General features: G+C 46.2%; 1 protein-coding gene across 1 annotated transcript in view; it reads left to right on the top strand.

Moving 5' to 3' along the window:
* TGM2 (transglutaminase 2) overlaps positions 1 to 12,915 on the top strand; it is a 69,534-nt gene that overhangs the window by 33,913 nt on the left and 22,706 nt on the right. The window contains exons 9-10 of the mRNA XM_077251618.1: positions 685 to 924; positions 6,530 to 6,814. Coding sequence (XP_077107733.1) covers positions 685 to 924; positions 6,530 to 6,814 — 525 coding nt within the window. The remainder of the gene's footprint in view (positions 1 to 684; positions 925 to 6,529; positions 6,815 to 12,915) is intronic.

The raw sequence follows: 12,915 nt of genomic DNA, 5'->3' as shown, positions 1-12,915 counted from the left end.
CTTTCCATATAGTATGAGTGTCCCCCACAGGCGTCTATATAGTTTAATGATCCCCAATGCTTTTCATATAGTATGACTGTCCTACCCATAGGCCTCTGTATAGTATGATGGTCCACAGAGCTTTTCATATAGTATGCTGGTCCCCCCCCCACAGCTTTCCATATAGTATGATGGTCCATAGGCCATTATATAGTATGATGATATACCACACAGTATTATCGGTACCACAAAAAAAAAAGAAAACTAACACTCCCCTAATCCAGCATTTGCTTCCATCACAGCCACTGTCTCTTCTTCAATCCTGTTTGGTAGATGTTAGTGTTGCGACGTAGTAACATCATCGTGCTGCAGGATTATACTTGTGTGGGACCGGCCTCCAGCAGGCAGGAAGCAACCTGAGGCCTTCTGGAGTAAGTGATTGAGTATGGAGCTGGTGGCTCCACGCTCTGCCACAGCTGCTAAAAGTACCTAAGGAACTAAGTCATAATTCATGCAGCCCACAACTGGACCAGTCCATCTGGCATTTGCCAGAAGTGCCAGATGGCCAGTCTGGCCCTTGCCTTCGTGTAAACAAATTGTTAGGATTAAGAAAATTTAATTAAGGTAACGCAGAGTAGAGTCTCAAGTTTTTTTTCACTGTACCAATACAATTTGTTAAAATCTAGACCTTTTTTTGTCTCGCAGGTGTGTTCTGCTGTGGTCCTGCTCCTGTTCTTGCTATCAAGGAAGGTGACCTTGCTTTAGACTATGATACCCCATTTGTGTTTGCTATGGTGAATGCAGATGTGATAAACTTTGTAGAGCAGAAAGATGGTTCTGTCAGACAAACCAAAAACACTGGACAGGTTGGACAGAAAATAAGCACTAAAGCTGTGGGAAACGACAGTCGGGAAGACATTACACACAACTACAAGTATGCTGAGGGTGAGTACAAAATCTGAAAAAAAAAAACTAAGAAAATTGTGGCTATTCAGAATATTGGAAGATCTAATACCTATAAATCATGGGTGTAAACTCTGTCTAAAGCACTTGGCTCAAAAGGGCAACCGTGGATGACTTGGTGCTAGCCATTCCGTTGAGTGGGTCTGAGAAGAATCCCAGCCTTCAACATTTAATCCCTATACAGGGATCTGGACTTATAATGAGGTCCACTGGGTTGTTTCTACAGAGTTATTACTGTCCAGGGAAGAGAGTCTGAGCTAACAGAAATCAAAGTAGCCAGGTCAGTAACTGTAGGAATAGAACAGAGGTCAGAATTAGGAGACAAAACCATAGTCAGGAATAGTCAGGGACAGATACCAGAAAGTCAGTCAAAAGCAAAGTCGGATAAGCCAGAGTCAAGACTTGCAGGCATCACAAAGACAGATGTAGTTAGTCAGGATCAAAACAACAAAATATAGCTCCAGAGATCATGGACTAAACCAAGCAATAACTGGCAACTCCCAGCAGACTGGCGTGTGGTACTGCCCACTGGCTATAGTAGAGAACTGATTATTTCTGCGGAGCAGTTGGACAGTGCACACACACGAAAACCCACACTCCCTATGACTGTGAGGGAGCACAAGTGACAGCCACACCATTAGTTTCAGCTGCACAATGCCTACACTGCTCAGTGAAGCCAGTAATGTTGCTTGTTCTATAATCTGCGCCGCCTGCAGAGTAAATGAAATGGTGCTTGGTGATTAAGGCAGATGTCCCTGGAGCAGGCCCAGGTAACGATATAACGGAGTGATGATCAATTGGTTAAGTGCTAAATTGTGCAATGGTAAGTAGTGTCAGAAATAATCGTGGACAATATCAACTCTCATGGCAGATTTTCAATGCCACATTATGGGAAGTAATATTCCATTTCACAGAAAGGCAGGTGGACTTTTACTAGTGTAATTGTTCTCTTATGCTTTCATAGTTACCTTTAGGGCTCATGCACACAACCATATTAAGGCTCCAGACAAACTTCTACAGTCGTACTATGATACCTGTAAAAGTTTAAGCTATTTTTTTTCTGCCAGATTCCACAGCCGACTCCATTAGAAGCCATATGGCTCTTCTTGGGAAGAGCATCTCTCATATGGTACCATATGCCCACAGCTCCAAAGTACGGACCTGGAGAAATTTCATGTGTTACCAGCACTATGCTTTGTTTTCTGAATGGAGTCCAATAATTAATATAAGAGTGAGAGTAGATAATAATGTTGTTGACATTGTGCAAATGCCAGACAATGACTATTCTCTTGGCAGTTCCTTCATTTTATTTTATGAGAAAAAAACTTAATAATGGAACTTGTTGAGTTCTTGGATGACTCGGCTTCCATGTGCCAACAGCCATATAGTATAGTGTTATGATGGGGGTCCAAACAGTCACTCATTATATTTACTCTTCAAGGTGAATGGCTTTAGCCAAATCGGATTTGATTTTTTTTCTGTATCCTGGTTGGTGAAGATTAGATAGAAGACTTTATTTTGTGTAAATGACGTGTGGAAAACAATTTGTGTTGCTGATCACATCTGAGAGTTGTTTCCAGGTTATGATGTAAGAGAGTTGAATTATATATTTAGCACAGTATGTGTATGGATAGATATAGAAATATTGAAATGTAACAAGCAGTAAGCTTAGAAATATACATTGCATCTATTATACTGTTAGAAGAAGAATTAATGTAAAAAGTACATATCGGAGAGAGTCAAAACCCAAGATAAAAATGAACATATACCCTACAGCAAGTAAATAGTATTAGTACAGGTAGATAACATAGAGTACTTTGTTTACGCTATTTTGATCAAAAAAGTCATTCCACTGCGACGAGGTGCACCCACTGTCCTAACCTGTCTAGTATTGAAGTTTACCATGTGTCATACAACGTCAATGTGAATAAGGGCAGAGCAGGACAAGGCCTCAACTGAGACCCCTCAACTGAGACACCCATCCATGGGAAGCTATACCGATGAAATTCTTAGCTCAGAAAGGGTGGGCCACGCTCCCTATTTGTACAAAGTACAAGAGGTTAAGTGCAAAACCTAATAAATGACCCGGACTATAAGCTGGTATACGTGCAAAGCGAAAGAGCACGTTCACAATGGCCATTTCACAGACAAAACCCAAGAAAAAAAAACACCTAAATGAGCATATGTCCTACAGCAAGTAGATAAGTAAACAGAAATAGTACATGTACATAACATAAGGTACTTATTTAACAATATTTTTATTGAAAAAAGCATAAATGCTATCCCACCACGACAAGGTGCAACCTCAGGACAGTCATTGCCTGTCTAGTATTGAAGCCTTATCATATGTCATACGACGTCAACGTGAATAAGGGCAGAGCAGGACCAGGCCCTACAACCCACAGCTTGCGGTACTGAGAAAAACTACTAAAAAACTTCATCATATGCTACAAAAGGAACACCAGATTAAAACAATATTCAAAGTCCCTCCCTTGCTGTGCTACAGGCAACCTCCTAATTTAAAAAAACATCATGATCCGAAGTTCAAATCCCTCGGATACACCAAGAGCAACTTATTCTTGAAATGTGAAGAGCTGCCAAAATTACACTAATGTAGAAACCAAAGACAGAATACAGATCCTCCAACACACAGCAGGACTATAATATTCCCGGGACATTCACGTCTCTCTTCCAATGTGGTGTACTTATAGGGAATTGATGAAGGAGGACAGTGAGTAGTAGCCGGGGGAAGGGATGGAGAGGCATAAAACTACACCCATCGGACCAGACCAAAACGATTTCCACACAGCGCAGTAGAACTTAAAAAGGTTTTCAGGTGGTAAACAGGGGGAGTCAGGGGGTTAAATAAGCATTTATGGAATGCAGCATAGGTGCAGAATAAGGTCATAGTTTTAGTTGCTATATGATAAAATTGGTGACACGTTCCCCTTAATTTTATGCACTGTATGTCCGATTGGGGGTCTCTATGTTGGAAAAGCAGGACAGAAACTGAGACAAAGATGAGTTTCATCACCACACGATTGCAGGCAAAAAAAATATTTACTCGTGGCCAAACATTTTTATGGTCCAGGACACAACATAAGCAATATGAAATTTGCCATATTAAAAGGCAATATGGGAATGTAAACTTACTACAGTCTTTGATTCCCTCACACAGGACTGAATCTGTCAGGAAGATTTATGATTTACTACAAAATCTGTGGAATCTGCTCCAGGGACAGTGGGGGCACCAGGTTTCTGATCTTACATGCATATCCGGACTATAAAACTTTCACACCATTAATCTATTATAATGAAGGATTCACTCTCTAAGCTTATTTTGTTTGTTTAACCCCTTACCGATATAGGGCGTAATAGTACGCCGATGTCGGTCTTCCTCCATTTGATGTGGGCTCCTGTGGTGAGCCCACATCTTTCCGGGGACATATCAGCTGATTTCAACAGCTGACATGTGCCAACAATAGCCGCAGGTGGAATCGTGATCCACCCGCAGCTATTAACCAGTTAAATGCCGCTGTCAGACTCTAACAGCGGCATTTAAATAGCGCTTCCAGCCATCGGGCTAGAAATATGCACACTGGTGACCCATCACGTGATTGCGGGTCACCGGTGTGTTGGCATGACAACCGGAGGTCTCCTGGAGACCTCTATGGTTGTCAGTGCAGGCTTGATGTGAGCGCCACCCAGTTGTCGGCGCTCATAGCAAGTCAGTAAATCTAATATATAGAGGCGATCTGAACGAAATCTGATCTGATCTGATCTGAAAAATGTTTTTACAAATATAAAAAAAATAAAAATATATAAAAGTTCAAATCACGCCCCTTTCGCTTCATTCAAAATAAACAATAAAAATAAAATCAAACATACACATATTTGGTATCGCCACGTTCATAATCGCCCAATCTATCAATAAAAAAAGGACTAACCTGATCGCTAAACGGCGTAGTAAGAAAAAAAGTAAAAACGCCAAAATTAGGGGGTTTTTTGTCTCCGCGACATTGCATTAAAATGCAATAACGGCGATCAAAAAATCGTATCTGCACCAAAATGGTGTCGTCAAAAATGTCAGCTCGGCACGCATAAAATAAGTCCTCACCCAACCTGAGATGATGAAAAATGGAGGCGCTACGGGTATCAGAAAATGGCGCTTTTTTTAACAAAGTTTGGAATTTTTTTTCACCACTTAGATAAAAAAGAACCTAGACATGTTTGGTATCTATGAACTCGTAATGACCTGGAGAATCATGTTTAGCATTTAGTGAACCTAGTAAAGAAGCCAAACAAAAAACAAGGGTGGGATTGCACTTTTTTTGCAATTTCACTGCACTTGGAATTTTTTTCCCATTTTCTAGTACACGACATGGTAAAACCAATGGTGTTGTTCATAAGTACAACTCGTCCCGCAAAAAACAAGCCTTCACATGGCATATTGACATAAAAATAAAAAAGTTATGGCTCTGGGAAGGGGAGCGAAAAACGAAAACGCAAATCAGAAAAAAGCTCCCGGGCTTAAGAAGTCTAGAAAGCTTGCTTTGTAATTTCATTTATTTAATTTTTGTTAGCTATTAAATGGTATAACTACAAGATTATTATATTGTTTTTCCCACTGAGAGGAATCATTTTTTCAACTGGCTAACAGTGTACCAAATCCTTTTTTCTTTTTACAACCCTGTACACAGGCCTGAGAATATGGATATTCTGGCTCCATACAGCTTCGTATTATTGTAGCACATCTTCAAATTGTGTGTGGCAATTTGCTGCTGATATCAATGATTTTTATGTCGGGATATAAGATCTGATCACCTAACAAAAAAGTTTTTTTTGGGTGATTTCTGGCATGTTTTTACAGATAAAGCGTCGAGATTAAGGGTTCTCACGTTAAGTCCGGGATCACACATACACGATATATGGCTGAGCCTCGCAGGTGAAAACCCAGCTCTGACGCAGGCCCTTGGGAGCGGAGCGTGCAGCTCCATGTATTGCTGTGCGGCTGCACACTCCGCTCCAGAGTGCCGGGGCCAGAGCTGGGTTTTCACCTGCGAGACTCGGCCGTATCTCGCGTATGTTTGATCCCGGCCTAATAGTGATGAGCGAATATACTCGTTACTCGAGATTTCCCGAGCACACTCGGGTGTCCTCCGATTATTTTTTAGCGCTCGAAAATTTAGTTTTTATTGCCGCAGCTGAATGATTTACATCTGTTAGCCAGCATAAGTACATGTGGGGATTCCCTGGCAACCAGGCAACCCCCACATGTACTTATGCTGGCTAACAGATGTAAATCATTCAGCTGCGGCAATAAAAACTAAATCTCCGAGCACTAAAAAATACTCGGAGGACACCAGGGCATGCTCGAGAAATCTCGAGTAACGAGTATATTCGCTCATCACTACACACTATCAGTGCTTCAGTGCATTTAACTGCAAAAATATGCTCATCTATGCAAGAAGAATGGGGCTGCTTGTAGAAAATATTATACCTCTCCTGTAGATGTACAGTAATTGACAAACATATAAAATAGCAAGCAACTGATCATAAACATGTATTCGTGTTCCCTGTTCCTTAGGTTCTGAAGATGAAAGGCGGGTCTTTGAAAAAGCAAATCAGCACACTCCTGTTCCTCGACAACCGAATGAGGAAGTGCCATCTCCAGTTGGCATAAAGATTAAAGTATCTGAAAAAATGGACAAGGGTAGCGATTTTGATGTGTTTGCAGTTATCACCAACAAGACTGACGAGGACAAAGAGTGCAAACTTACAATTTGTGCACGTCCTACCAGCTACACTGGTCAGGTGGGGCCAGTGTGTGGAATAAAGGAGCTAGACCAACTCAGCTTGCAGGCAAATGCAGGTAAAACATTAGTTTATATTTAATACATTTAAATAGTGGTAGTCTGCAAATTGTTGTAGTTCAAATATACATAATCGTGAGACTGATGACTCCATAATTATATTCTAAAGTGGAAGACATGTCTTGAATAATACTTTTTCTAAAGAGCAAGGGTGTACAATCTTTTTTTTTTTTTTTACCAAGGGTCACACTGTCATACTGAACAGATCCCAATTGTCACAAAAAACAAGGGGAACTTACATGAATACAGCACTAGAACCACCATTAGTACATTAATGCAATATCAGAACCACCATCAGTACATCAGTACTGTCAGTACATGACTACATTAACAAGCTTGGTACAGTGTTCAATTGCAATGTCAGATCAGTCCCCACCATATACACTTGTATTGCATGAGCCTACAACTCTCTGTATGTCCTTAACAATGGTAAATAGATGGGTATTTCCTGAAGGAACTACAGATAGTGCTTTGGAATGGTGCCCGGGCTGCCCCTGCAAGACTTTCACACTTGGGTGCCCCTCAGACGCTGGTTTGGTAGTTGAGGATTTGGTGGCCCGGGTCACTCTGGGTCCGATTTGGTGGCCCGGGTCACTCTGGGTCCGATTTGGTGGCCCGGGTCACTCTGGGTCCAATTTGGTGGCCCGGGTCACTCTGGGTCCAATTTGGTGGCCCGGGTCACTCTGGGTCCAATTTGGTGGCCCGGGTCACTCTGGGTCCAATTTGGTGGCCCGGGTCACTCTGGGTCCAATTTGGTGGCCCGGGTCACTCTGGGTCCAATTTGGTGGCCCAGGTCACTCTGGGTCCGATTTGGTGGCCCGGGTCACTCTGGGTCCAATTTGGTGGCCCGGGTCACTCTGGGTCCGATTTGGTGGCCTGGGTCCGATTTGGTGGCCCAGGTCACTCTGGGTCCGATTTGGTGGCCCGGGTCACTCTGGGTCCAATTTGGTGGCCCGGGTCACTCTGGGTCCGAATTGGTGGCCCGGGTCACTCTGGGTCCGAATTGGTGGCCCGGGTCACTCTGGGTCCGATTTGGTGGCCTGGGTCCGATTTGGTGGCCCGGGTCACTCTGGGTCCGATTTGGTGGCCCGGGTCACTCTGGGTCCGATTTGGTGGCCCAGGTCACTCTGGGTCCGATTTGGTGGGCCGGGTCACTCTGACTGACAGCAGGATAAGGGAATGGCTGATAACAGAGAATAGACTGATAGCAGGACAAGGGAATGGCTGATAACAGAGAGAATAGACTGACAGCAGGACAGGGGAATGGCTGATAACAGAGAGAAATAGACTGACAGCAGGACGGGGAATGGCTGATAACAGAGAGAAATAGACTGACAGCAGGACAGGGGAATGGCTGATAACAGAGAAAAAGACTGACAGCAGGACGGGGGAATGGCTGATAACAGAGAGAATAGACTGACAGCAGGACAGGGAATGGCTGATAACAGGGAGAATAGACTGACAGCAGGACAGGGGAATGGCTGATAACAGAGAGAAATAGATGGGTATTTCCTGAAGGAACTACAGATAGTGCTTTGGAATGGTGCCCGGGCTGCCCCTGCAAGACTTTCACACTTGGGTGCCCCTCAGGCGCTGGTTTGGTAGTTGTAGCCCCTCAGGGTTGAGGCCACTCTGGGTCCGATTTGGTGGGCGGGGTCACTTTGGGACCAATTTGGTGGGCAGAGCCACTCTGGGTCGGATTTGGCGGGCGGGGCACCTCAGGGACCGATTTGGCGGGCGGCGCCACTCTGGGTCCGATTTGGCGGGCGGCGCCACTCTGGGTCCGATTTGGCGGGTGGCACCACTCTGGGTCCGATTTGGCGGGCGGCGCCACTCTGGGTCCGATTTGGCGGGCGGCGCCACTCTGGGTCCGATTTGGCGGGCGGCGCCACTCTGGGTCCGATTTGGCGGGCGGCGCCACTCTGGGTCCGATTTGGCGGGCGGCGCCACTCTGGGTCCGATTTGGCGGGCGGCGCCACTCTGGGTCCGATCTGGCGGGCGGCGCCACCCTGGGTCCGATTTGGCGGGCGGCGCCACCCTGGGTCCGATTTGGCGGGCTGCGCACCTCGGGATCCGATTTGGTGGGCGGGTCACTTTAAGAGTTGATATTATCTGGCAAAACTGTGTCTTGGTACAGTTCGCAGGCGTTGGCATAGTAACTGAGTCTGACTGCGCATATCAATGAGGTAATCAGCCAGGTGGCAGTTATTTTTAGAAATTGCCTCAGAAATCAGGCCCATTATAAACGTTTGGGAAAATTTCCCTATTGAAATGCATTGAAACACTTTTTTCAAACACAAATTGCGCCAAAACTACAAATCCGATCGACACGAAAAATACTTAGCACACCTCTTGGGGACGCTGGCTTCGAAATGACACCTCACTGGAGTCTGTGAGTGAAGCGGTTCGGGCCGCATTAACTGCGGACTGAATAATAATAAGAAGAAGTTAACCACGATGGAATAACAGTATAGTGCTTTGTTCCAAAGCACTATAATGAGATGCTAGGAGTTATTGTTACCAGCCATCATAAGATTATGTACCTAACAGGTGACGTCTTCTCTGGTTGAAGTCAAGGATTCTTATCTCTTTTATTTCCATGTAGTACAGATGCTATGATGACTTGAGATTTCATGCCCACAGAATTCCCTCATTGCTGGTCTTTGCGGTATATCCCAATATGATGCCCTTAAAAAATGTCCTTTTATAACATCCCATGAATAAATATCTCTTATGCTGTGCCCCTGAATAAATAATTGCCCCTCACTCCCCTTTCTGCATCAAATATAACCCCAACACTGTTCACCTTATGAAACATTGTCTCCTCACTATCTGACCGTATGAAGTATAACTGCCATGTTGTCCTTCCTTACAAACTAAGGACTCCACACTGTCCTACCTCACGCGCCATCTTCAGTGTTCACCTATATTTACACCTCTCCTTAGTGTCCACCCCATTCTAATTTTTTTCCATATTGATCCTGACACGCCCACCAGGGCCGTGGGGTACTCGGAAACCGGGTCGGAAAGTTCTTTGGGGAAGTTACGGTGCCGTGACCAGACTCCATGGCCCTGGCTGTGCCATTAAAATGAGGAATATGTATATGTTATTTAACGTGAAGCCACCTGTAGTGTTCGGCAACGGATGGCCGACGCTGCTAATGGAGACCGCTGGGGCTGATGGTGATGCAGCTCAGATGGTTCTACTCCTCACAGGTGGAGCTGGGCCCCAGGGCTACCAGTTCTGTTTATGTCAGGCTTCTTGTACCTTGTGGTGCAGGAATTTGGTGGCCCGGGTCACTCTGGGTCCAATTTGGTGGCCCAGGTCACTCTGGGTCCGATTTGGTGGCCCGGGTCACTCTGGGTCCAATTTGGTGGCCCGGGTCACTCTGGGTCCGATTTGGTGGCCTGGGTCCGATTTGGTGGCCCAGGTCACTCTGGGTCCGATTTGGTGGCCCGGGTCACTCTGGGTCCAATTTGGTGGCCCGGGTCACTCTGGGTCCGAATTGGTGGCCCGGGTCACTCTGGGTCCGAATTGGTGGCCCGGGTCACTCTGGGTCCGATTTGGTGGCCTGGGTCCGATTTGGTGGCCCGGGTCACTCTGGGTCCGATTTGGTGGCCCGGGTCACTCTGGGTCCGATTTGGTGGCCCAGGTCACTCTGGGTCCGATTTGGTGGGCCGGGTCACTCTGACTGACAGCAGGATAAGGGAATGGCTGATAACAGAGAATAGACTGATAGCAGGACAAGGGAATGGCTGATAACAGAGAGAATAGACTGACAGCAGGACAGGGGAATGGCTGATAACAGAGAGAAATAGACTGACAGCAGGACGGGGAATGGCTGATAACAGAGAGAAATAGACTGACAGCAGGACAGGGGAATGGCTGATAACAGAGAAAAAGACTGACAGCAGGACGGGGGAATGGCTGATAACAGAGAGAATAGACTGACAGCAGGACAGGGAATGGCTGATAACAGGGAGAATAGACTGACAGCAGGACAGGGGAATGGCTGATAACAGAGAGAAATAGATGGGTATTTCCTGAAGGAACTACAGATAGTGCTTTGGAATGGTGCCCGGGCTGCCCCTGCAAGACTTTCACACTTGGGTGCCCCTCAGGCGCTGGTTTGGTAGTTGTAGCCCCTCAGGGTTGAGGCCACTCTGGGTCCGATTTGGTGGGCGGGGTCACTTTGGGACCAATTTGGTGGGCAGAGCCACTCTGGGTCGGATTTGGCGGGCGGGGCACCTCAGGGACCGATTTGGCGGGCGGCGCCACTCTGGGTCCGATTTGGCGGGCGGCGCCACTCTGGGTCCGATTTGGCGGGTGGCACCACTCTGGGTCCGATTTGGCGGGCGGCGCCACTCTGGGTCCGATTTGGCGGGCGGCGCCACTCTGGGTCCGATTTGGCGGGCGGCGCCACTCTGGGTCCGATTTGGCGGGCGGCGCCACTCTGGGTCCGATTTGGCGGGCGGCGCCACTCTGGGTCCGATTTGGCGGGCGGCGCCACTCTGGGTCCGATCTGGCGGGCGGCGCCACCCTGGGTCCGATTTGGCGGGCGGCGCCACCCTGGGTCCGATTTGGCGGGCTGCGCACCTCGGGATCCGATTTGGTGGGCGGGTCACTTTAAGAGTTGATATTATCTGGCAAAACTGTGTCTTGGTACAGTTCGCAGGCGTTGGCATAGTAACTGAGTCTGACTGCGCATATCAATGAGGTAATCAGCCAGGTGGCAGTTATTTTTAGAAATTGCCTCAGAAATCAGGCCCATTATAAACGTTTGGGAAAATTTCCCTATTGAAATGCATTGAAACACTTTTTTCAAACACAAATTGCGCCAAAACTACAAATCCGATCGACACGAAAAATACTTAGCACACCTCTTGGGGACGCTGGCTTCGAAATGACACCTCACTGGAGTCTGTGAGTGAAGCGGTTCGGGCCGCATTAACTGCGGACTGAATAATAATAAGAAGAAGTTAACCACGATGGAATAACAGTATAGTGCTTTGTTCCAAAGCACTATAATGAGATGCTAGGAGTTATTGTTACCAGCCATCATAAGATTATGTACCTAACAGGTGACGTCTTCTCTGGTTGAAGTCAAGGATTCTTATCTCTTTTATTTCCATGTAGTACAGATGCTATGATGACTTGAGATTTCATGCCCACAGAATTCCCTCATTGCTGGTCTTTGCGGTATATCCCAATATGATGCCCTTAAAAAATGTCCTTTTATAACATCCCATGAATAAATATCTCTTATGCTGTGCCCCTGAATAAATAATTGCCCCTCACTCCCCTTTCTGCATCAAATATAACCCCAACACTGTTCACCTTATGAAACATTGTCTCCTCACTATCTGACTGTATGAAGTATAACTGCCATGTTGTCCTTCCTTACAAACTAAGGACTCCACACTGTCCTACCTCACGCGCCATCTTCAGTGTTCACCTATATTTACACCTCTCCTTAGTGTCCACCCCATTCTAATTTTTTTCCATATTGATCCTGACACGCCCACCAGGGCCGTGGGGTACTCGGAAACCGGGTCGGAAAGTTCTTTGGGGAAGTTACGGTGCCGTGACCAGACTCCATGGCCCTGGCTGTGCCATTAAAATGAGGAATATGTATATGTTATTTAACGTGAAGCCACCTGTAGTGTTCGGCAACGGATGGCCGACGCTGCTAATGGAGACCGCTGGGGCTGATGGTGATGCAGCTCAGATGGTTCTACTCCTCACAGGTGGAGCTGGGCCCCAGGGCTACCAGTTCTGTTTATGTCAGGCTTCTTGTACCTTGTGGTGCAGGACTCAGAGCACAAGAGATCACTGGAGCACACAAGAGCTGTAGTTTTCTTTTCCTTTACTTGATGGTTGATAGTGATGATGTTCGTCCTTCGTTTTCGAAGATGACCATGACTTCAGGGTTAGAAGAGAATTAGTAGTTACGGGTCCGGAGGTAGCTGATGAGTCCAATCCGGGCCCTGAAGGTTCGCCCACATACTTGACATAAGGAAGCAGATGTGGTCAGTACATCAGATTCTACTTGTGCCTTGCATACAGCACGCTTTCTTTTTGCGTCAAAGATTTTCTTAT

The sequence above is a fragment of the Ranitomeya variabilis genome, chromosome 4, assembly GCF_051348905.1.
Source record: "Ranitomeya variabilis isolate aRanVar5 chromosome 4, aRanVar5.hap1, whole genome shotgun sequence".
In the NCBI taxonomy this organism is placed as follows: domain Eukaryota; kingdom Metazoa; phylum Chordata; class Amphibia; order Anura; family Dendrobatidae; genus Ranitomeya; species Ranitomeya variabilis.
The sequence above is the reverse complement of the archived record's forward strand: the minus strand, read 5'-3'. Positions and strand labels throughout refer to the sequence as shown.